This window comes from Dasypus novemcinctus, chromosome 2, assembly GCF_030445035.2.
Source record: "Dasypus novemcinctus isolate mDasNov1 chromosome 2, mDasNov1.1.hap2, whole genome shotgun sequence".
Lineage (NCBI taxonomy): Eukaryota > Metazoa > Chordata > Mammalia > Cingulata > Dasypodidae > Dasypus > Dasypus novemcinctus.
This window is the reverse complement of record NC_080674.1, coordinates 80,454,141-80,479,700: the sequence shown is the minus strand read 5'-3', so window position 1 is coordinate 80,479,700 and position 25,560 is coordinate 80,454,141. Positions and strand designations below refer to the sequence as shown.

Below are 25,560 nucleotides of genomic sequence, written 5' to 3'. Positions count from 1 at the left end.
TTAGTTTACTAACCAATCATTCCAGAGTATGGAATCCAAGACTAGGTATCAAACTTAAGCAGAGGCTTTGGTGCTAGAATATGCTCAGAAGAGAGTCACCATGGTTGGAAATCAAGTCACATAAACATATTATACTACACAACATGCAGTGAATGCCTACTGTATACCAGGCACAGTTACTAGGTCTCTTGTTATCTCATTAACTCCACACAGCACCCCAGTGAGGACAGTATTATCGTTACCCTTATTTTACAGATGAGGAAATTAAGACAGAAAAGTTAAGAAGATGCCCACATCATAGCTAATACACAGCAAAGCCCGTCTTGAAGGCCTGTGCCTTTCAGTTGGAGGAAATAAGGAAGGGTAGCACAGGGAAGCCATAAGAGGTAGCTTCAAATTTATGAAGAATTATCAGATTGAATTTGTTTTATGGGGATTCAGAAGTTAATATTTGGATAAGCAGGTAGAAGTTTTTGATTAGTAGACTTTTGGTTAACGCATGAGAAATAACTTTCCAAGAATCAGATTTATCTTCAAAAGAAATAAGTAATCTTGTGAGGTAGAGAGTTAGTCATTACTGGAGAAGTCCAAACAGAAGCTGGATGACCCTGGTTGGGGACGCTGGCAAAGATATTCAGGCATTTAATCAGTTTTGTATTAATCACCCTAAAAGACCCCTAAAAACTTGAGTGATGGTAAATTATTTACTCTCTAATTTATAGCAGAGAAGAACTGTGTATTCTGGGTAAAATGGCAACATTTAATAAATTCAAGGTTGTTACAGAAACAAGCAGGCTAGCATTGATGCTTAAGTAAACAAAAAAAAAAAACCCTTAAACTTGGCAAAAGGAAAATTTGGATAGACTCTGATGAAAGAACAGTTGTGTGCACAACAGAGGCAGTGCCATGTAGTGTTTGAGAATAGGGATTCCAGGCCAGACCACATGGGTTCAAATCCCAATTCTAGCATTTACTAACTAGCAATTACTTAAACTTGTTGTGCCTCAGTTTCCTCATTTGTAAAATACTGTGTTAAAAACACCATTTTAAAAAAAACACCATTTATCTCATTTTTAATCCCTGAGAATTAAATGAGTTCATATATAGAAAGAGTGCTTAGAACAAACCTGAGACATAATAGTTAATAGATGTTTGTTCTTGTTATTCCAAAGAATGTCCATGAAATGTTAAATATTCAAACACTTTAAAAGGTAAATTATTTTGAATTTTAATTGTTACAAATTGATACATTGTTGTGAAAAAGAGACACAGGCACATAGCAACACCAACATAAATCTAGAAAATATTTGACCAAGATAGATTTGAACTATTTCTGTTAGAGTTTCAAAAGTTTCTCAAATGGTTGATCTATTTTTAATTATTTTAACAATCAATAAGTATTTCCCTGAGCATTTGTTATTACATCCAGATCAATGTTAACTTGTTTAAGGAGAAATATAAAAAGCATATTACATGATTCTTGTCTTTAAATACCTTATAAGTTAGATAATGGTACTTATGAAGACACATTTTTAAAATTCTAGCACTTACATCTTTAAGAAAAAATCATCTTTCAAAGTAATCACTTTGGAAGGTTATATACATTTCAATAATCCTGCCATTGTTTAAAATATTTTTTGCATCTTTTCTTTTGGGATTGGGTTTGGAGCCAATTACACAAATCATGTGAGTAAGCAGACTCATTGCTTAGGTTTAGAATCCCACTCCATCTTACTCAAGCACCTAGTTAATTCCCGGTCTTATTCACTAAGTTTAGTTCTCAGTGACTTTTGGTTATTTTAACATGTCAAATTCACCGTTAAAGACAAGTTTGACTATACTCGATGATCTTCAAAAGAATATACTGCAGCATTACCGGACGGTAAATATCTGCACAAGGGGCCCACCTCACTCATCTCTGCATCTTTCATATGCTTAAAAGAGCTCCATACATATTTGTTCAGCAGCTGAAGACATCAGGGTGGCCTGAGGACAAAGGCGAGGAAAGGTTCTAGATGCAGTTTGAATGGGCTTTCGTTCTGTTCTATTACATCAGGATTTTCTTTCACCATTCCTTAGACATCTGGCTTCGACAGCGAAGGACAGAAAGGTCTGCCTGAAGCTGGTAACAGATTTTCCCAATACTCCCTTCTAGCCCTGTGTTTAAAATAATAATAACAACAACAATATTAATAGCTATTTTATAAGTCTATCATGCCATGTATATGTCAGATATACTTCACTTTGGTGGATGATCAGGCTAAAACTTTAGTTTCAATGTGCAGACAGAAGAACTATGCTCATATACATTGATGCCAGGGGCCTTACTCTCATTTCTGTCCTCAGTGACAATCATTAGACTTCATATGGCCTTTCAGAAAAAGACCCGTTTGAGTGTTACATGTTTTTGTGAATTACATTCATTATGCACGTTCTAGAAGGGTCCTTTAGGGGCTACTCAATATTTTAACATTTAACAAGTCTACATAGGCAGAATATTGTTTTTTAGACAAGAGTGTTTAATATAATGAAACAAAATATAAGTCTTTTAAAAGTAACTAATAACAGACTACAAATTACTTAGTATTTGTTCCTTGTTTTTAGGTAAAGACAGAAGAGTACAAAAGTTCCTGGTCACAGACATTTGTGTCAAACATATTTTTATAGTGTTTTAGTCTTTACTTACCAAATAAGGAATAAATCAATATTTGTGGATGATGAAAATGTTAGAAATCTGGGATTTGTGCAGGTTTCTGTGGAATCATAAATTTCTTTGAGCATCAGTAGCTTTGGGAGTTGAGTGCAAGGAGTACCTGGCTTTAGTCTGCAGAATTGGTTTATCTTTAATGATTAATGCATTTTAAGGATTCCTAGGTGATGATACTTAGAAGAAGTAATTTCGGTAATTTCTCATTCATTTAAACTATTTTAATGATCACTAAAGTATGTTTCTGTCACCTTTTAAATTTTATTTATACTTCATACTTTTTTATTGTACCCACAAAAACCTTTTTTTTTTTCCTAATATCAATATCTCCCAGAAGAAAAGTTTGGCTAAATGATTTCTTGCCTACTTTTATAAACCAAATAAATTTACATTACAATAGTTGTTTCAGTTAAAAAATGAAGAATGCCCCAAATTCCACTGGTTTCTGAAAGATGAAAAGGGAATAAAATAGAAGGGTGAAAGAGATCTACATCTGGGAAGACAGAAGAAAACCACAGTGGAGGTGGACAGTGGAATTTTCAACTACCATCTGACCTTGATGCTTGGAACATTCTCTTTCAAGTGCCTGAAGTTTTATAAATTATGATTATTTTTCTCTTGCCATAGCTCCATTATACTACTTGGTCCTGCAGTGAATAGTGTTTAGAAAATCACTAATTAATAGAATGTTAGATTGGAAGCTTTATTGGAGGCTCCAATATATGATAAATAATCAAAGTGAGTTGCAAGACAGACCACCTTGCAGAACTTTCAAAGTAGGTGGCCAAGAGCCAGTCAGATGACCCTCCTTACTCTACACCATAAAATCTAGAACACAGGAGACCAAAGTACCAGCTACTTGGCTTGTGAGCAGAGTGGGTGCTGTTAAACTCTCTCAGTGTTTGTCTAGTTAAAGAAAGGGTAAAAGATTCACTAGCAAGTTTTGAGCCTAAATGGGAGACAGAGAGCCAGCCTGGAGGTATTTAAAATCTGTCCCAAGAAGGATAATGAAATCCTCAAAATGGGGTAGACCAGGAATAGTCTACTGAAATGTCAGGGTCTGAGGGAGAAGCAGCAATCAGAGAAAACTGCAAGAAAACTGTGGCATGAGAAGTTCAGACAAAAGTCCCAGTGGAAATCTCCAAAGAACGCTGAAAATGCTAAAGAAGATCTGCCAGGAGCAGAGGATGCAGAATCTTTCTATAAGGGTGCCAGTGTAGGGGCATAACTATCTTAATCCCCTTTTCCAACCTTTTCTCACTTTGATTCGGAAGAGATCAGAAACCATGGTTAGCAAGATGGGAAGGAGGCTGGATGGATAAGTTGGGGGAAGAGCGAAGGCTTTTCTTGGCTTCCTGCCTACTGAGGATTTAGGCCAGAGGAGTTGGAAACATTTTCTGAGTTTTTATTTTACATGGAATAATTAAAAGTGTCTTTAATTAAAAGGACTTTTAATTATTGAGTTGAGATTGTTTGCAAAGTAAAGTGATGATGGGACTCTCTACAACCTAAAAGTATCAAAAAAAGGTCCTGGAGCATGTTAGTGCTTTCAAACAGAAGCAGAGGAAGAAATTCACCCAGGAATCAGATTTAAAGGGATAAGGGAGACAAAAATAAAATTAGCTCTGATTGTATTTTATGAGTCTGCTTGTTTAATGTGATAATTATAATAATATGATAAATGTTAATTAACTAGCTTCACATAATAGAATCAACCTACGAAAAAGCATGGAAGACAATTAGAATGACAGAACACAACATAATGCAAATGTTTCACTTCTGGGAATAGGGCTGGTGTTGGCAAGGGAGCAACTTACTTTTCATTATATACACATACTATTTGAATCTTTATCACCATGTGCATATATAACTTTTATAACAATAAGTGAAAGTAAAGGAAAATAATCAAAACATTACCTTAAAAACTCCTACCTTGCTCTAATCCAGGGTTTGGTGTGCATGTCCAAACCACTTCCCCAGCTGCCATGTTTTTCTGAAGCTGGTGGCAAAAACCCCCTTTCTGGGGCCAGCTCCTCGGCAATTGCCCTGATGTGGTAGGGCTCAAATCCACAGCACCCACCAATGTACCTGACACCCAGGTTGTAGGCCTCTCTGGCATATTTTTGAATATCCCATCTGGTTGCAACTCTGGGCTCCAGGCCTGTAATACAGCAGTTGCGGCATTTCTGTTACCTTCTCCATCTTCAAATGACAGATGCCCTGATGGACATCCATTTTCCAATCAAAAAAACATAAACTTTAGATTATGCTTCCTTTGGGTAGCTCAGTTTTGGCCAATGCTGAATGCTTTTGTTTCATGAGGTCTCGTAAGCCTATTTACAGCCGTGTCAATTTTGCTACGGCAAGAAACCACAGGGACAGCAACCTAAGGGGGCCTGAGCTTACCAAAGGGGTATTCTGGGAGATCCACAAACCCCCCTTTGCCGCAGTCAGGTGTGTGGAACCCCAGGGCCTGCACCATGAGGTGGGCTTTCAATCCTGCTGCCCGCAGGCCCTCCTTCACGAGCCTCATGGTCTTCAGGCTGCTCCTAGGCCCAAACCGGCAGTTCACACCAACGATGGAAGCCCCTGAGCCAAGAAATAAAGAACTGACATTTTTTTGTAGCTGAATGATTCCTTAGAGATGAGCTTTTCTCTCCCCAGCTCCAACCCCCCTCACGTTTTACAGAGAAGGAAACGGATAGGTTAATTCTTTGATTTTATACAACTGTTCTCACACTAGGAAGCGAGTTTTGTTAAATTCCATAACCTACAGCTGAGTTGCTTATCACGTTATGGGTCCAAATTACCTGCCTTTGCCAGCCTGACAGCACATTCTCCGGGGGCCAGGCCATGCAGGTCCCCTTCCGGGCCTATGCACATGGTGGCTGCCACGGGCTTACCCCACTCCTTTAAGACTTCCACAGCCCACACAGCTTCTTCAGCATGCTCAAAGTACTAGGAGAAATCTCAGTTATTCTCTCGGTCCAAATGAAAGCAGAATTTGAAAGGAATGTAAATGTTGCAAAACAGTTGTTAATATTACCAAATATATATGTGATAAAGCCTGCTAGGAAATTGCCTTTATAAGACTAAGAATACATTTCACAGTAAATATTTTAATTCCTTTAAGTTGAGCAGTTAATGTCTGCTGCTAAGGTTTCCACTATAGACATGAGAAAAAGAAGGATCTCATGCTTTCTGTTTGTTGTAGCAGTCAAGATTGAATGGGGGGGAAACGGACTTGGCCCAGTGGTTAGGGCTTCCGTCTACCACATGGGAGGTCCGCGGTTCAAACCCCGGGCCTCCTTGACCCGTGTGGAGCTGGCCCATGCGCACTGCTGATGCGCACAAGGAGTGCCCTGCCATGCAGGAGTGTCCCCTGTGTAGGGGAGCCCCTCGCGCAGGGAGTGCGCCCCGTAGGGAGAGCCGCCCAGTGCGAAGGAGAGTGCAGCCTGCCCAGGAGTGGTGCCACACACACTCTCCGTGCCGCTGACGACAACAGAAGCAGACAAGGAAACAAGACGCAGCAAATAGACACAGAGAAAAGACAGCGGGGGGGGGGGGGGGGGGAATTAAATTTTTAAAAAATTTAAAAAAAAAAGATTGAGTGGGGGACTACAGAAAATTCTAAAAACATGGGGAAGGGGAAATAACCTTTGCAACTCAGAAATAAACTTAGAAATAGCAAAAAATATATATATATGGGGAAGTGGATGTGGCTCAAGTGATTGAGCTCCTGCTTACCACATGGGAGGACCCTGGTTCAGTTCCTGGTGCCTCCTAAAAAAGACAGCAAGCTGCTGTGACACATGGCAAACTGATGCAACAAGATGATGATTCAACAAGAGACTTAAGAAGAGAAACATAATGAGAGACACAACAAAATAGGGAGTGGAGGTTCCCAGTGCCTCTAGGAGTACGAACAAGTACATCCAAGCTGATGCGATGGGGTAGGCACAGTGAGCTGACACAGCAAGATGATGCAACAAGAGACACAACAGAGTGGGGAAGGGAGGCTCAGACGATTGGACGCCTCCCTCCCACATTGGGGGTCCTGGGTTCAATTCCTTGTGCCTCCTAAAGAAACAAGGAAGACAAACAGACACAGCAAGTGCAAACCATGAGGGGGTGGGGAAAAAATAAATGAATAAAATAAATCTTAAAAAAAAGAGAAGTAACAAACATTTAAAAAAAAGAATCATATATGTAAAGGTGCTGAGTGCTTAATACCCTGTATCTCATAATTTACACAACAACAACAACAAAGAATAATATATGGATTTTCATTCTGGAGTCATTTGTTCAGTGAGATGATGACTGTTAAAAAAACAAAAACAAAAGTTTTTAAAGTAATTGAGTATTTAAAATAAAAATTTTAAAGAAACAAAAGTTTTACTAAGACTGAGTCTTAGTAAAACTGCTGAGTCTTTCTTTAAAATATCACTCATACCTTATAGCATGAATGAAAGTAGAGAAGAGGGGGTGAGCCAGGAGTGGATGGAGGATGGTAAGGAAGCGACTGGGAAGTCAGGTGGTACTGGTGGGGTGTGTGTGAGCCTGAGCAGCTATCTATCTGGCAGGCTGTTTCCGCATACACACAGCCCCGCCCCAGCTCCTTGCAGTGCTGCCACTCCCTGGGGAGAAGATGCTTCCTAGACCACTGTCCCCCCACCCACTGCAGACTCTAAGGGTCTTTGAAAGAGGTGAGATGCTACCCCCGGACCTTAGAAAGCCAAAGGCTACCGTCAGGTATCCCCTGCGTCTGTCCCTTTGGTTTCACAGAGAACCTAGAATCCAAGTGAGAGAATGGTGACCTTGAAGAGAGTATGTTTAAATAAACTTTTGGGAGGCGGCGGACTTGGCCCACTGGATAGGGCGTCCGTCTACCACATGGGAATTCTGCGCTTCAAACCCCGGGCCTCCTTGACCCGTGTGGAGCTGGCCCATGCACCGTGCTGATGTGCGCGAGGAGTGCCCTGCCACGCAGGGGTGTCCCCGCGTAGGGGAGCCCCATGCGCAAGGAGTGTGCCCCGGAAGGAGAGCCGCCCAGGCCAAAGAAAGTGCAGCCTGCCCAGGAATGGTGCCGCACACACAGAGAGCTGACACAACAAAATGACGCAACCAAAAGAAACACAGATTCCCGTGCCGCTAACAACAACAGAAGTGGACAAAGAAGATGCAGCAAACAGACACAGAGAACAGACAACTGGGGGGGGGGGGGGGGAAGGAGAGAGAAATAAATAAATAAATAAATCTTTAAATTAAATAAACTTTTGACTGTCTACAAGGAGGGAATGCAGCCATAAGCTAGTCTAATACCCCAGTGAGAGGTGAAGACTGTGTATGCAGTCGATGTGTGCCAAAAGTGGTTTGATCTTTTCCCTCTAGCACTGGGCTTACCTCTGCAATCACAAAATCCACATTTTTCCTGGCAAAACCTTCTAGCTGTAGTCGAAAGATCTTTTTGATTCTAGCTTCATCCTTGTGGCGTTTGTATATTGATGTCTGGCAGATTGCCCCTGCTACCAAAGCATCGCCTTTCCCAGCCACTTCCCTGGCAAGGTCACAGGCAGCAACGTTTATATCTTCCCACTAGATGAGAAAGCAACAGTTCAGAGAGTGAACCTGGGTTTTAGAGATACAATGTAATAGATAACTTGCTCATAGGGGGCAATGAGGGAGGAAGATAAGTACAAATTGCTGCTTTAAACTGAAATACAAGGAGAAAACCAGCAGAACTGGGTGCTATCTCTTCTGCAACGAGTGACCTATTTCCGTTACTGTACTTGCCACACTGAATTCCTGATCCCCCCCAAAATGGCTTCCTCATCTGTTTTTTTTTCCTCATTGTTTTACTTTCTCTTTTACTCATTGTCTGCTTGTTGTTTTTGTTCATCTGTTTGTTTTTTCTTTAGGAGACACAAGGAACCAAATCCAGGACCTCCATATGGGAGGTGGGAGGTGGGCGGTCAACTGCTTGAGCCACATCCACTCCCTGCCCTTTGGGTTTTTTTTCTCATTGTCTGTTTGTTGTTAATTAATCTTACTTGTGTTTTTTTGCTCGTTGTCTGCTCTTATAGTTTTTGCTTGTTGTCTGCTCACTGTTTTCGCTCAATGTCTGCTCATTGTTTGTTTTCTTTAGTAGGCACTGGGAACCGAACCCAGGATCTCCCATGTGGGAGACAGGTGCTCAACTGCTTTAGCCACATCTGCTCCCTTTTCTCTTTTTTTTTTTTTTTAAAGATTTATTTATTTATTTAATTTCCCCCCCCTCCCCTGGTTGTCTGTTCTTGGTGTCTATTTGTTGCGTCTTGTTTCTTTGTCCGCTTCTGTTGTCGTCAGCGGCACGGGAAGTGTGGGCGGCGCCATTCCTGGGCAGGCTGCTCTTTCTTTTCATGCTGGGCGGCTTTCCTCATGGGCGCACTCCTTGCGCGTGGGGCTCCCCCACGCGGGGGACACCCTTGCGTGGCACGGCACTCCTTGCGCGCGTCAGCACTGCACATGGCCAGCTCCACACGGGTCAAGGAGGCCCGGGGCTTGAACCGCGGACCTCCCATATGGTAGACAGACGCCCTAACCACTGAGCCAAAGTCCGTTTCCCGCTTTTTTTTTTTTTTAATTAGAGAAGTTGTAGATTTACAAAGAAATCATGCAGAAAATACAGAGATCCCATCTCCCCCATTATTAATACCTTGCCTTTGTGTGGTACATTTGTTACAACTGATGAAATGATATTATTATAATTGTATTATCATTCATTAGAGTTCCCTGCTTGTATTTTACAGTCCTATTGTTCTGTTAAAAACATTTTATTCTAGTAGTAAATATGTGACCTAAAACTTCCCCTTTTAACCACATTCACATGTACGATTCAGTGCTGTTAATTATGTTCAAACATTGTGCTACCATCACCACCTTCCATTACCAAAACTTTTCCATCACCCCAAATAGAAACTCTGTAAACTTTAAGCCATAACTCCCCATTCCCTATCCTCACCCCAGTCCCTGGTAACCTACATTCTAGTTTCTGGCTCTATAAATTTGCCTGTTCTAACTATTTTATAACAGTGAGATCATACAGTATTTGTCCTTTCATATCTGGCTTATTTCACTCAACAGTATGCTTTCAAGTTCATCCATGGTGTCGCATGTATTAGAGGTTCATTCCTTTTTATGGCTGAGTTAATATTCCATTGTGTGTGTGTACATACATATCACATTTTGTTTAACCATTCATCAGTTGATGGGCAATTGGGTTGCTCCAGCCAATCTGGATTTTAACAACTATTTCCTTTCTACTTGATTGTGAGCATCTTCCGAAGAGGGTATATGCCTTTGTTTCATCTTTGTATTCCAAACATCTAGCAAAGTGAATGTACTATAAGTACTCAGTAAATGTTGGCTGACTTAATAATAAATGAGCATTAACATTTACAAGTATGAATTCTTCACATTTGCAGAATATTTCACAATACTGCCTTCATCTTACCTAGTCTTCTCAACAATTCCATGAGTTTGAACATTACTGTTGTCTCCATTTTTGCAGAGAGAAAACCAATGCTCAATTGCATTGAGAATCTTGCATAAAATCAAATAGCCGATAGGTAGAAAATTCAGATATCAAACCCACTTCTCATTCCTAGGACAGTGCTGTGTTCCCCAGGACCACCCTGACTCCAGATGGACAATAAGAAAAGAAGAATGTGAAACGAGAAGGCAAAAAATCATCTACAACACGTTCTTCCTCTCCATAAAAAAACACAGAAGGATAGCTATTTTAGTGTGCTCAAAGCTTCTGTGAGCAATATAGTAGAAACGGGTTGGCTTTTACAATGGGAATTTATTAGGTTAAAAGTTTACGGTTCTGAGGCTGAGAAAACATCCAAATCAAGGCATCATCAGAGGTCAGCTGCAGGCAATCCTGGACTCCATCCTTGTGCCAAGGCACATGGAGGCATCTGCTTCTCCTCTGGGTCTCGCTGCTTCAGCTTCTAGCAGCTCTGTCTATGGCTTCCTCTCTCCCAGATTCTTCTCTGCGATTCTGGGTTTCCTCTCGCCATCTCTGTGGCTTTGTCTCTGTATGTCTCCACTTATACAGTCCTCTGTTTATAAAGGACTCTAACAAGAAGATCAAGACCCAGCCTGGGTCATGCCCCACTGAAGCAATCCAATGAAAGGCTCCCCAACTCAATTCAATCCAATCAAGGGGTCCTACACTTACAGGAAGGGGTTAGCTCCAAGGGCACAGTCTTTTCTGGTATTTACACAAAGCTTCAAACTGTCACAATGGCCATGCCTTCCAATAGCCTATCCTTTCCCCTTCCCCTCGCTAAAGGAGCAGAAGAAAGCTTATTTATTTGGTATATATAAGTTTATGTGATAACAATGAATAAATAGATATTTTATGTGACTTTTGTAATAAAGTGTAGTAACACATCACACCAATTCCACAGTTTCCCATCAAGAGGTTATTTTTATTAGAGCTGACCCCCAATCCACCCCGCACACCACAGTTTACCTTGCTTTCCATATTGTCCTCACTGGCAGAAAAGGTGAAAGTCTGCATGACATTTGCTCCTGCTCTCAAGAATTCTGTGTGAAGCTGACGAACTATAAAAACGAGTTGTTTTAAGTTGAAATAAAAGAATTTAAAAACCACAGAAGCTATCAAATGCAGCAGCAGCAGCTGACCCATTCATATCTCTTTAAATTGTACACAGTTTCACACCTAGCATTTATAAAAAGTTGCAGATTAAGGTCAGGAGAATTCAGAGGCGGCCCAGAACACTGCAGACTCTCTACCAAATTGGGGTTGTTTAGAGCAGCTTCATATTGGACTGCTGATGGGCCTCAAAGGCCTGGGGCAGTTACAGGCAGAGATTAAGGCCAGGGTAGCTAATGGCTGTTCTCTTGCTTGTAAAGGCTGCAGCAGGTCCACTTACAGTCGGCATTGAGCCGCCCACAAAGTAGAACGAGGAGGTTCTCATAATGGGCAGAACATATATGGGTGGTGCCCACCTCCAAGGATGCAACAGCAAGCAGCCCTGGGGGAAATGCAGTCAGGAGGTCCTTCCTTTCTCTTCCTTTCTTTTTTCTCCTCTCATCCTCCCTAGCCGCCCTTATCCTTGCTATTTTAACACTTCCTTCCTGATTTGGCAAGAAGAGCTTCAAAAATTAAGAACAGGTTTTTCCTGGCCAGATGTAAACTTCCTGATAAGCACCACAGAAGCAAAACTTTGTTCTGTGCTACCACATAACACTGGGTGTCTGATGAAGCAATAATAATGGGCGCTGGGTACTTAGGATGTGCTGGGCACTTCATATGGCTTAAGTCACGAGTCCTCACAACTACATGCCATACCCCCATGTGACAGATGAAGAAACTGATGCTTGGAGAGGTCAGGTGACTTGCCCAAGGTCACACAGCAGATCAGTAGAAGAGCCAGGACAGCTCCCAGTTTTGTCTGACACACTGTGCACAGTTGAATAAATTCAGAGCAGAATTAAAAGTTCTATTTTCAACTTGAATCTTGGTTCACACTTTTCATTCTTTCATTTTGTGTAGGGGAAGAAGCACAAAAAAAGAGCCAGAATAGAATTATAGTTTCAATTTGATGTGACTAACCAATCCCATCACAGCTTTTACCTCCAAAACCCTTTATTTTCAGCAAGGAGAATGAAGTAAATCTGTTTATTTCATTGCATCCTGCCCCCCTAATCTGGCTGTTGTAGTCCATTAAGCTAGAGACTAGTAATCATTCTTACTGTGCACAGTTACCACAGAGCCTTATAACATAAATTAGCTGGCAGGAAAATCTGGAGCAACTACAGTTTGGCTATTTAAGGACACTCTTAAATATCCACAAGGTAAATATTCATGGAACAATATTAAGATGTATATTTTAGCACTGCCTGTATATGAAAATGCAAATGTAGGTGCTTGCATGTGAGTGAGTGTGTGTGTGTGAGAGTATGTGTGTGTGTGCGAGAGAGAGAGAGAGAGAGAGAGAGAGAGAGAGAGGGAGAGAGAGAGAGAGGGAGGGAGGGAGGGAGAGAGAAGGAGAGAGAGAGAATCATTTTCTTCTCTGTGCTTCAGCCTAAGTACTGCCAGTGTCTCCACATCATGGCAATTTTGGCAAGTGAAGCAGTCTCCTTGATTGTCTTCTGTCAGATCTGAGCAAATGTCATCCAGATAAATACCAGGTGACGCTGACACCAACCTGCATTTGGATGTTCTATGACTGCTTCTGGAGTCCAGAGTCCAGCCTTCACGTAGCCCCTCTTTTCCAGAGTTAGGAGAAAGCTTCCATCACCAATTACAACCTCCCCACTATCCAGACGTTCCAATATACCCTGAAGAGAATAAAGTACAATCACCTAAACGTCCAGTTTCTAAAAATATTTCAGAAATATTGAGCATACTGTATTTCTTGGTTGATCCAGGCACCAGTTTTGTGCTCCTTCTAACCAGCCACATCTTTTCTGAGAAATCACTATAAAATACTTCAGTTCCTGAATCCAGGGAGACAAACAAGCAGGGCACAGAGAAGGCTCATAGGGATACGTGTCAGTGTTAGGGTATAAGTGAAGCTACCGTGGCAAAGAGGTCTCCCCAAACAATGAACTTAAATAAAAGAATACGTTTATTTTTCCTCTCACATAACAGTCCCAAAGTACACAGTCCTTTCACCTTACTGTTTTGCCATCACTTACGGCAGGGTTGGCACGTGGAAAATCTGGCCCACCACCTGTATTTGTAAATTCAGTTTTATGAATATGGCTTTGTTGGAACACAGCTAAGGTCGTTCATTTACATATTATCTGTAGCTACTTTCACACTACAACAGCAGAGTTGAGTGGTTGTGACAGTATCTAAATGGACCACAAAGCCTAAAATATGTACCATTTGGCCCTTGCCAGAAAATCCAGCCTCTGCCCTGGAGTACTGTCCTCTAAAGCAAGATTGAAATTGGGTCACAGGCATTCATATTCTGCCTCAAATTATGGGGTCAGAACATATGGTAAAGCTCAGAGTTAAAGTTTTAGGCCCAGACCTGGATGTGACCCACATCTCTTCCCTCGTATTCTCCAAGTGAGAACTCGGCCTCATGGCTCTACCCAGCTGCGAGGGAAGACAGGAAATGTCATTCGTAGACGGCCTTGTGTCCAGCAACAACTCTGTGGCTATTAAAGAACGGAAGAACAGATTTGGGACGAAAACCAGTTTTTCTGTTCCTTCTGGCATCTGCTATTTCTCTTTTGCTTGATCCCCACCCAAAGTGACCAGCCCAAGGTGGACACCAACCAGCTTTGCTGGACACTGGGGAACACAAAAAGATCCTGACTATATGTGGGCCTGATATATTATTATTTTTCACTCTCAAAGAGGCTGGAAAGCCAGAAAGACAATAAAGAGTAAGAATGGAAGCTAATTTGATCATGGTTACAAGAGTCTTTGTCTTAACCTGAGTCATTCTGGATCTGGTAAAAAACAGCCAGGAATTAAAGCAGACATGCAAAGGTCTTCCCAAGGAGCCCACTGTCCTCCCTCCCAGGACAACCCTGCTAATAGCACTGAACCAAATGTGGAGACAAGGTATGGCTCGAATCATTTCTGTCTCCATCAAATGACACAAGGGAGGGGTTTTATTCTGACTTTATCCTCTACATCAAGTTCAGCTGTAGGAAATATAAACCACTCCAGTTAGTTTAAAAACTTTTTATTTTGAAATAATTTCAAACTTACAGGAGAGTTGCAAAAATAATAAATAGCCATACAGAGAACACCAATATACCCCCTCCCCAAATACTCAGATTTACCAACTTTAATATTGTACTGCATATGCTATATCATTTTTCTACCTTTCTATCTACCCATCCATCTATCTTGTAAACATTTGAGAGCAGATTGCATATGTCATTCTTCTTGAATAATTATGCATAGTTCCTAAGAACAAGGATTTCTACCTTTGTAACCCCATTAAGTACAGTCACCAGTTCAACAAATTTAACATTGCTGTAATTGTCCCAATAATGTCCTCTTGGGCATTTTATCCTACTTTATTAGGTCTGATTCAAGATTATGTATTACATTTAATTGTCATTGTCTCTTTAGTATCTTTCTTCCTTTCTCTCTCTCTCTCAATGTGGAAACATACATACAACATGAAATTTCCCATCTGAACCACTCCCAAGCATATGATTCAGTGGGATTAATCACATATACAATGCTGTGTTACTCTCATCAGCATCCATTACCAAAACTTTTCCATCCAAATAGGAACATTGCACCCATTATGCATTGTCTATCCATTTCCCCCTATCTGTCTCCCTGATCACCTGTATTCTATTTTCTGTCTCTATGAATTTGTCTATTCTAGTTATTTCATATAAATAGAATCATACAATATCTGTCCTTTTAAGTCTGGCTTATTTCACTCAACATGATGTCTTCAAAGTTCATCCATGTTGGTGCACGTATCAGAACTTCATTCCTTTTTATAGGTGAATAATTTTCTATGGTATGTATATCACATTTTGTTTACCCATTCATCTGTTGAAAGACATCTGGGTTGTTTTCACCTTTTGGCTATTGTGAATAATGCTGCTATGAACAATGGTGTAAAATCTATGTGAGCACTCCAGCTATTTTAAGCAGAAAGGAATTTGAAAATGGGTGCCTACAAATTTGCACTGAGTCTCCAGGAATGCCTCCCAGAATAATACCACTGAATTGGTCTGCTGGAGGCTGTACTCTGCCATGGCTAAGAGAAGCCACTATAGAGCTGTTGGCTCCAAGAATATACTACCATGGCTGTCATACAAGGATAAGTAAGCTGCTATAGCTACCACAGCTGTCTCTCAACGGGACACTGGAATGCTGTGCTGTGATGATGCGTGCCATGATTATACCTCGCCAGACTCACACAGGTGCATCTGATTGGAGATCCTAATTCTTTTCAGAATCCAAGCCGCAAAGGAGTCTGGAAATGTGCTGAGCATTCATTTCTCTGCAATTGGAGAAGGCACATCAGGAGGGGTTGCCCTGGAGGCTATGAAACAAGCCACGATCTCTATAGCATCTCCTGTTTGCTGTGCCTGAGGCAGGAAGTTGAGTGGAGCCGGGATGTTGACCATAAATGCTGTTTAGGTAGAGAAAACTCCGACTGTGGTAATTTTTCATATTTTACCTATAAAGCTGAATTTTAGCTGAATGTGGAAGAAATGTTAATATTAACTACTCCCTCTGTAAAACACAATTCACTCTTTTCATTTTGTAGTTTTGAAACATAAAAGGGACATAAACTTTAAACTTTTCCTGAGAACTGAACACATACCAGGTGCAGTTCAAGGTGACAAGGATAAATATTGAGGTAAGGCAAGGTCACTGTCCTCAAGAAGCTCAAAGTCTTGCTACCTTGGGGAAAGTCCATAGGTCAATAAAGAATCACTGCACAATGTATTAAATAAATGCTGCACAGGAAAATGTAAGATCGATTAAAAACTATAGTCCGACTATCTAAAAGCAAATAGACTTATAAGTTAACCATGGTAAGAACCAAACTTAATATTATACTTCTCAAAATTTCTAGAGGGGAAAAACATTGGTGTAGAATTCTGGCAGTCAAATCTAGCATGTGTTTCTTTACCCATTGTCCAATTTTGTATAAAACACTCACAAAACCCTAGAAAGTCTCAAGAACAGTCTTATTCTGTTAATGTGCTCTTATTTACTGAGGATAAGTTTGTGCCAAAGACTGTGTGAAAGATCTGAAAATTAGTGTGTTGCTTTCATTATTGAAAATAAATATAACTTTGTAAAAAAAAATATTAGTCTCTCACCTCCTACGTGCAGTCTGCCACAGGGTTATACCAAGCGTATCTAGTTAACATTTCTTATTTATGTGTCCCCTCATCCCCATCCTCAGTGCCACTGGATTACTGACATGGTCTCCAGTTCAACCTCCCTCTACTACCTTCCACTGTGGTCACAGGAAAGCCTTCCATGACTCACTCTCATTTGTGCTCACTCCCTTCCTCTGTGTCCTGCTTAACTTCAGAGACCTCCTTTCCCGTCTGCAATCTGCTGTACTGCAGAGTCTGGCTACTTACCCATCTCCTTTGTTTGGCTGGAGGATGCTTGAGGCCAGGTGATGTATCTTATTTGTCTGTGTCCCTACTACCTCATACAGCACCTAGCAAAGAGTATGCCTTTAATAAATTATTTCAAGAGTTAGCAGAGAGACAGCACTCTTGAAAAGGTCAGATGTGTATATACTAGAAATGTGATCTTGGGGATGAAAAAAAAAGACACTCTTTAACAGAAAATTAGCTAGGGTTTGAAGAAAATCATAGTGCATATTTTGACCTTCTCCATGATGCCAAGTAAAAGCAAGAAAATTTCAACTTTCATCTGGATGTTGGTAGTTTTCTAAACAGCCATCAGCAAAATAACTAAATTACTAAGATTTGAATTCAGAGCATCTTTTTATTGCCATATTTACTGCCTCAATTAATTAGTACACTAGTGTGATCTAAAGATGATTCTAGAATTTCTGCCAATCAGAGGAAAGTGTAAAATAAAGAGCAATGTAAATTAATTTGCAGTACATTTATATTTTCATTCTGTCTTCTGCTTCTCTTTGGCAGTGAATCTGCCTCTACATTTATGCCCCCTCCCCCATTTTTTCCCAGATATCAATACCTAAGACCTCCAGATTTAAGATTTGGCTTCAGGAGAATGCTATTCCTACATAGAGGAGGACATCAACTTCACTCTATGGCAGAAGGAAACCAGAAGACCCAATTTGCCTAAAATCTCTCCCCATCTGCTTGAAATTGCCACCAGGGCTGCTCTTTTGGATTAAAGAACTAATTTTTGAGGTGTTGTCTGTGGCAGTTAAATGAATTCTTAAAATGTTAGCTGAAAAGAGAGGTGAGGTTAACTCCTTCCTCTAACACCTTAACTCCTTGGTAGATTTTAACACAGATTAGTGTATGCTAACATTGGTGCTGGAAGAGCAGAAGTCCAAAAGAATCTGAACAGGGACTGCCTATTTTTTCTGGTTTTTTTTTTCAGTTAGCCCAGTAAAAAGAATTTATTTGCGACATGGGGAAAGAACAGAGTTTACTGAGAAATGGGAGAGAAAGATAGAAATAGACACCAAGATTTGGTGTAGGCTCCTCTAGGCAGAGAGCAGGACTGCTTGTTTTTAAAACTTTTAAAAGAAAAAGAGCTGTAAAAGTGAAGAAAGCATTATAAAAAGCTTAGAGAAATAAATCACCAGAATGTTCTATGCTTCTTTAGCCTTTTAGTATCTTCATTTTCTCCAGTGTCCATATTTTACTTTTATAATCAGGAAGATATCCAAAAGCATGTCTTTTATTATTATTATTTTTTAAGATTTATTTTTCATTTATTTCTCTCCCTTCCCCCTGTCCCCCAGTTGTCTGCTCTCTGTCCGTTTGCTGTGTGTTCTTCTGTGAGCACTTCTATTCTTATCAGTGGCACCGGGAATCTGTGTCTCTCTTTGTTGCGTTATCTTGCTGTATCAGCTCTCTGTGTATGCAGTGCCACTCTTGGGCAGGCTGCACTTTTTTTTGCGCTGGGGCTCCCCTACCTGGGGGACACCCCTGTGTGACATGGTACTTCTTGCCCGCATCAGCCCTGCGCATGGACTGCGTGGGTCAACGAGGCCTGGGGTTTGAACCATGGACTGCCCATGTGCTAGGCGGACGCCCTATCCATTGGGCCAAATCCGTGTCCCAAAGGCATGACTTTTAAAATCAACATTCCACATCTTATGTAACTATTATCCTTTTTTACAGTGTTTATATAATTATTTTACACAGTTGGGTTCAGCCTCTTATGTAATATTGTATCTCTGTTGGTAACGAATTGCCAAAGCACCCTGCCTGTCCTGTACTTAGATTTTTAATTGGGTATCTAATAACTTAAGAGGATGAACCTTTATTTGAGTGAACCTCCTATTGTCGGGCATCCTGGTTGTTGCTGCTGTTTTAGTATAAATAAATCGGTGGTGTACATTTCCACGTCTCTAACCCCCCACCCCCATATTCTGAATTTGGGAGGGGTGCAGATGGGTTGCTTTGAAGGATACTGGGGATGTCCCACATCCAAATTCAAGAGTTGGCCAAGCGGGAGGACAGAAGGACACGGGCGGCTGCAGGGGTCTGGGAGCTTCGGGCTGCCGCATGAGAGGAGGCAGAGAGGACCCTGTGCATCTCACCCCTCCCGGCGGCTCTGGGTGTGACTGGATCCCGGACTGGTTTTTGGACAGTCCACAGAACCAGGCTACAGCCCTTTCCAAAACGTGCAGGAAACTCTCACAAGCTCTGGGACCTAATAAACCCGATTTGCTGTCGTGAGGGTCGGCCGAGGGTAGAGCACATGAGGGCAGACTCTGGAGTTCAAGGGCTAAACTTCAAATCACCACTCTGTGCTGGACCAGATCGACGACCCTGCGCTGACTCAGGCTGACTCTCTAGCCTCAATTTCCTTACCTGTAAAATGGTCAGGCTCTGAAGAAGAGATGATGTGCCTAAAGCACTCTGCACAAGGTCGGGCAGGTAGTTAGGGGGCTCAATAAATGTTAACCATGATTGTCTTCCCACCAAGGCGGTATCTCATTCCTGGTAATTCGGGTAAATCGAGGCACAGAGCCTTGGTCAAGGCCTCAAAGCTTGGGCTGGGAGCTGAGTCGGGTCTAGCACTGGAGTCACTCGGAGCCTCTAGCGAGGAGGGCTGAGTCCCTTCCCGGTTCTCAGAAACTCACCTTGGTCCCGCGGTGTCCCGCCAGTGCCATCGTGCTGCGGCTTCGCGGGCGTCTGGCCCGCAGGCTCGCCTGCCCAAGAGCCCGCCCCTCGCCGGCCCGCCTCTAGTCCGTGGGAAGGCCCGAAGGCGGCCTGGCGGAACCCGCGTGCCCCGGCTGCAGCTCACTTGGAAGCATCTGCCCGCGCGCTCGGCCTGGCCATGCTCGGCGCGGGCGCGCAGCGGCTGCGGGGCCTCCCGCTGTGCGGCTTTGCGCTGCGGGCCGCGGAGCCCGCGCGCTCCCCTGGCCGCCTGCGCTCCGTCTGCGCCCGGGAAGGGTGAGTCGGGTCCCGGTCTCCAGGGCGGCCCGCGGCCGGGTGGCTGCGGGGTGGACGCGAGAGGCTGAGGAAGTCGGAGAAATGAGCATCTCGTTTTCTTCATGAATTAACAGTGTTTTCTTTCCCATGCAAAACGGTATAAATTGGAACAGTATCAAAGGACTCCGGGTGCAAAGTCCCTCCTGCCCCAAACCCAGTTCACGCTGTGGATTGTCTTTTCTGTGTCTATACAGAGATGGTCAGTGCGTAGACAGATGCCGGCGCATATGGATTCTTTGGCTTACTCACACCTTGCTTTTTACAATTATCGTCATGTTTTGGACATTGTTCCATATCAGCAAATACTGGCTTGCCTTGTTCCTAGTTACGGCTGCCTAGTTTTCTATCCAGGCAATAGTCTACAATATAATTAAGCAATCAAATATTAATTAACCTTTAGATTGTTCCTGGTGTTTGTTATTGTACCTAATGTGGATGTCTTTGAGATTTGTGGGAGGCTGTCTCTAAAACCAATTTCTGAAAGTAAAATTGTTAGAAAAAGATTATGTGCCGTTTAAATATTGGAAAATAGCACCAACTTATCCTCCATTTGTAGCACCAATTTGTGTGCCCACCAGCAGTGTGCCTGTTTCCCACCTTTAAACTGACACCAAGAATAGAAAAGTCTTTATCTTTGCTAAATCTGATAGGTGGAATGGAATTCCTTGTTTTAATTTGCATTTATTTAAATATGAGCAATGATGAGCATGTTTTGACTTCCTTATATTGATAGATTATTGCAGGCTGTAAGGTAAGACCTCCAATTACTAGCATCACTCAATGTTATGAGTTGATTTGATTTTTATTTTACATCCTGTGGCCTGAAATTCTGGAATCAGAATACCTGTTTTTTTATACCATCAATCCATCCATCCTTTCATTCAACAAAATTTTACTGGCTGTCTGAGTGCTAGGCTTGTGCCTGGTAGTGGGGATATAAGAGCCATCAAGCGAAAGTTCCTGCTCCATCTGTTACACAGAATGTGACCTTATATTTCTGAGTTTCAGTGTCCTCTTCTATTAAATGGGATACTAATATATGCTCTGCCTAACTCACAGGATGGTTGTGAATATTAACCAAGAGAATGTATATAAAATGCTTTGTAAACTGTAAAATAGCACATACATTTTTACAATAATAACTTTATCCAGTGAAAACTGAAATAGAAAGTTGACACATGAGTTAATCTGTTTAAAATCAATTAGACAAATTAAATGCATAATTCAGGCCTATCAAAAACATATTTTGCGATCTTCATTTAGGAGGCTGCAATTCTGTATTGAATAAAGCAAAATCTAAATGATGCTATTCCTACATATATATTCCTATATATTCAATTCTAAACTGTCAAGGAGATACTTTATTTTGGAAAGCAGAGAAGCACTCAAGCAATTTAAAACTTTCCATTTCTAGTAGAAGATAGGCAATCTGTCTTTTTCTTTTTTCATATCTTCTACTTTATCTGATTCTCAGTATATTTACAACCATCACCAACTACTTCCAAAAGAATGTAAGATAATTATCCACATATGTGACAAACACTATAAATCGTCTGAAAGCCATGATGGCATGCTGGGCAGAAGGAAGAGTGCACATTCAATAATGCTTTATTATATATTACCAAATTGAGCCTTTACAACACCATTCTACAGGTTAGGAAATTTTGAGTCCCTTGACTAAATATCCCTAAAATAGCTAGCCAAGTGGATTGGGGTCTCAAACCTGGGTTTTCTAATATTAAGCTTTTATTCTTTTTGTTTCATCCTGCCACTGTGCTGAAAGAAATAATATTTCTTTCTTTTCGAACACGCAAAAAGAACCTTTAAAATTGTTATTGCTTGTTACCACTATAATGGTTTCAACTGAAGTACAAGATATCCCCAGACCATTTATAATTTGATTTCTATGCAATGTAGTCAGTAGTCATCAGTGCATTGTTTTATTTCTTACACAGTACACAAAGAGATGACAAAAGTCATTTAAAAATCAGGTAAGTGAAAGTACTGAAATATTATGGTACCAGAAAGTAAGAAAGTACTCACAGAATTGCAGGGCATGTCCAAAGGATAAAGATGTCAATTTGAAGAACCGCCTGGTCAACTCTGGGGAAATTTGGCATTCATGAAGGATGGTAATGAATTATTACCCATTGAATAAAATAAAGATCCATGAGTCATTCTAATATAAACAAACAGACATGCAAACAGGGAAGGAAAAGCTTCCTTACATTAAAATGGCAACTGATAAAATGAAAATCATCAATAGATGCGAAAACCACTCAGTAAAATTTGATGAGGAACAGGATATTTACATAGTATTACCCCACATCTTATTTAGAATTTGTGGTGTTTTGGAGTTGTATATACCCCAGAAAACATGTTTGTACACTTAATACATTTTTGTGGGTACAAACCCATTGATGAGGTTACTTCACTTAAGATGTGGCCCACCTTAATTAGGGTGGGTCTTAATCCTATTACTGGGGTCCTTTATAAAGGGAATGAAATTCAGACACAGAGGGAGCAGCCAGAAGCTGAACATCAACGGAACCAGAAAAAGAAGGGAGAGACCAGGAGACGCTGCTGTGTGGCTTCCATGTAACAAGCTAAGGTCCAAGGATCGCTGGCAGCCAGCATCACAATGCCACAGTCTTTGGGGAGATGGCATCGCTTCGATGATGCCTTGATTTGGACTTTCTTTTAGCCTCAAAACTATAAGCTAAAAAATTCCCATTGGCTATTTGGGTTTTTTTTGCTAATGACTTATTACTTGCTGTTTATTTTATATTTATTTTAGGCTATGGAAATCATGTTAAACAAAAAGTAAATTCGAGTGACTTTCTTATTTGAGTTCAAAATGGGTTGTAAATTAGCAGAGACAACTTGCAACATCAACAACGTATTTGGCCCAGGAACTGCTAACAAACGTATAGTGCAGTAGTGGTTCAAGAAGTTTTGCAAAGGAAAGGAGAGCCTTGAAGATGAGTAGTGTAGAGACCAGCCATCAGAGGTTGACAACGACCAATTGAGAGCTGTCGTCGAAGCTGATCAGTCCTCTTAAACTACACGAGAAGTTGCCAAAGAACCCAATGTTGACTATTCCATGGTCGTTCGGCATTTGAAGCAAATTGGAAAGGTGAAAAAGCTTGATAAGTGGGTGCCTCATGAGCTGACTGAAATTCAAAAAAATCGTTTTGAAGTGTCATCTTCTCTTATTCTATGCAACAAACAACCACTTCTCGATCTGATTGTGACGTGTGACGAAAAGTAGATTTTATACGACAATTGGCGATGACCAGCTCAGTGTTGGACCAAGAAGAAGCTGCAAAGCACTTCTCAAAGGCAAACATGCACCAAAAAAAAAGATAATGGTCACTGTTTGGTGGTCTACTGCCCTTACAGTTTGAGCAAATCGATGAGATGCACCAAAAACTGCAATGCCTGTAGCCGGCATTGGTCAACAGAAAGGGCCCAATTCTTCTCCACGACAATGCCTGATGAATGATGGCACATCACACAACCAATGCTTCAAAAGATGAATGAGGCGGCGGACTTGGCCCAGTGGTTAGGGCGTCCGTCTACCACATGGGAGGTCCGCGGTTCAAACCCCGGACCTCCTCAACCCGTGTGGAGCTGGCCCATGCGCAGTGCTGATGCTCGCAAGGAGTGCCGTGCCACCCAGGGGTGTCCCCGCTAGGGGAGCCCCATGCGCGAGGAGTGCGCCCGTAAGGAGAGCAGCCCAGCACGAAAGAAAGTGCAGCCTGCCCAGGAATGGCGCCGCCCACACTTCCCGTGCCACTGATGACAACAGAAGCAGACAAAGAAACAAGACGCAGCAAATAGACACAGAGAACAGACAACCAGGGGAGGGGGGGAAATTAAATAAATAAATAAGTCTTTAAAAAAAAAAAAAAGATGAATGAATTGAGCTATGAAGTTTTGCCTCTTCCTCGATATTCACCTGACCTCTCACCAACCGATTACTGCCTCTTCAAGCATCTCGACAACTTTTTGCAAGGAAAATGCTTCCACAACCAGCAGGATGCAGAAAATGCTTTCCAAGAGTTAGGCTAGAGGAATAGGCAAATTTATTTTTCGTTGGCAAAAATGTGTTGATTGTGATGGTTCCTATTTTAATAATAAAGATGTGTTTGAGCCTAGTTATAGTGATTTAAAATTCATGGTCCGAAACCACAATTCTTTTTGCATGAACCTAACAATATTCACTGGGAAGGTCACAGTATCACTTCAATGGTATTTTTGCCAAAACTCCTTATCCTGAGTCCAATCATTAGGAAATGCAAGACAAACTCTGAAGTGGGATGCATTCTACCAAATACCTTGCCGGTCGTCTACCAATATGTTTTCCCTGACTTGAGAAGTATATTTATAAAGGACATTATTGGGACAACTGATTAAATTTGAATATGGATTGTAGATTAGCTAATAATATTGTATAATGTTAAATTTTCTGATTTTTAAAATTACTGTTCTGTGGTTATATAACAAAATGCCCATATCCTAAGAACCTTGAGCTGGAATATTTTGAATGTGCAGATATCATGTTTCTTCTAAATATTCCAGTGCAAATTTCCTTATATGGTATGTGTGTGTGAGTATGGAATATATATATAATACGCACTAGATATGAGAGAAAGAATGATAAAGAAAATTGATCAGTCTGGATAAGGGGTATATGGGAATTCCTTGTACAATTCTTACAACTTTTCTGTAAGGTTGAAATTATATTAAAATAAAGTCGCCCCCCAAATCAGTTAAATCAATAAAGACAATTGAGTCTCTAGGTGAACTTTGAAGACAGATTAGAATTTAGATATTAATACTATTTAGCAGTGCTATCTTCATTAGATAACTGTATTGCCTCCTTCCAAATAATGACTGCTAAAATATGTAGTATAATTAGTATCATTATTACGGATTATAGGGAAATTGTTTTCTGGTGTTTTTCTCAGTTTAAAACTTATTCTCAAAATTGCAATTTGTAGGGTCTTTTGTTACCAAAATAAAATATGGGTAATCTCCTCAGATTCTTTAGTAATTCCTATTGTGGTCCTCTAAATTAGAAGTTAATGTAAGAAAGGGATGGTGACTAGAAAGAAAGTAGCAGGATTTGGGTAAAAGAAAGCATACTATTCATTAATATATTCAAGAGCATTAATTGAGTAACTACTGTTCTGTGTGCTCTACATATACAACAAACCCATAAGCCAAGAGCCTGCCCTTTGGTGGGACTGTGCTTGGTCCCTGTGGCTTCTCTGGCCTTTCAGTGCCCGGGACTCTCCTTGTGCTTTCCTGCTACATAACTCTTCCCACAGGACGGAACATTCATTCATTCCTCTTGCCTGTTTAGTTCTTACTCCGCCTTCATACCTCAAATCAGCAGTTTTCCTGAATATCTTCTCTCAAGGACTGCTTTATGTCTGTTACATAATATGTTATAGCAACCTTCCTTGTTGTAATTTCACAGTTGTTCTTATTTGATTGTTAGCTCTCTCTTTCACTCTGTTATAAGCTTCAGAGAATAGAGACAGTGTCTGTTTTGGCTCATCATTTTATTTCTGGGGCATAGGATAGTGCCTGGTTGATGGCAGGAACTTAGCAAATAATGAGTGAATAAAGGAAGAAGGAGTGAATGAAATGTATGTATCAGAAATATAACTGTGGTCATAATTAACAAATCC

At 41.1% G+C, this 25,560-nt stretch overlaps 2 protein-coding genes across 6 annotated transcripts in view; one reads left to right on the top strand and one right to left on the bottom strand.

Annotated features, from left to right (window-relative positions):
- The window catches only part of DMGDH (dimethylglycine dehydrogenase), a 114,143-nt gene that overhangs the window by 2,184 nt on the left and 86,399 nt on the right, over positions 1-25,560 (top strand). For 3 of the 4 annotated variants that reach the window (XM_004449673.5, XM_004449675.5, XM_004449674.5), the window contains exon 1: positions 19,605-19,819. The exons of the other annotated variant lie outside the window; for it this stretch is intronic. In XM_004449673.5, the coding sequence (XP_004449730.1) occupies positions 19,704-19,819 (116 nt within the window). In that variant the 5' untranslated portion in view covers positions 19,605-19,703. Of the gene's footprint in view, positions 1-19,604; positions 19,820-25,560 lie in introns of those variants that run through there. 4 annotated transcript variants of the gene reach the window in all.
- On the bottom strand, positions 1,204-15,695 carry BHMT2 (betaine--homocysteine S-methyltransferase 2). Of its 2 annotated transcripts, XM_058275331.2 has the most exons (8): positions 15,623-15,691; positions 12,931-13,063; positions 11,229-11,320; positions 8,111-8,302; positions 5,518-5,665; positions 5,114-5,296; positions 4,640-4,868; positions 1,204-2,157 (listed from the first exon to the last, which is right to left on the bottom strand). In XM_058275331.2, the coding sequence occupies exons 1-8, from the start codon at positions 15,644-15,646 to the stop codon at positions 2,076-2,078; spliced, it is 1,083 nt and encodes a 360-aa protein (XP_058131314.1). In that variant the 5' UTR covers positions 15,647-15,691; the 3' UTR covers positions 1,204-2,075. The 2 variants fall into 2 exon arrangements, with proteins under 2 accessions (XP_058131314.1, XP_071064806.1); XM_071208705.1 differs by lacking the exon at positions 8,111-8,302 and having other exon boundaries at positions 15,623-15,695.

Bases quoted from the DNA above. Each gene is read 5' to 3' on its own strand.
- BHMT2 (XM_058275331.2), bottom strand. From the start codon at position 15,646: ATGCACCTGTGTGAGTCTGGCGAG. The intron at 11,321-12,930 runs GTTGGTGTCAGC...TCGTTTTTATAG, and splicing joins CATAGAACATCCAAATGCAG to TTCGTCAGCTTCACACAGAA. The intron at 8,303-11,228 runs GTAAACTGTGGT...TTTCTCATCTAG, and splicing joins AGGACAATATGGAAAGCAAG to TGGGAAGATATAAACGTTGC.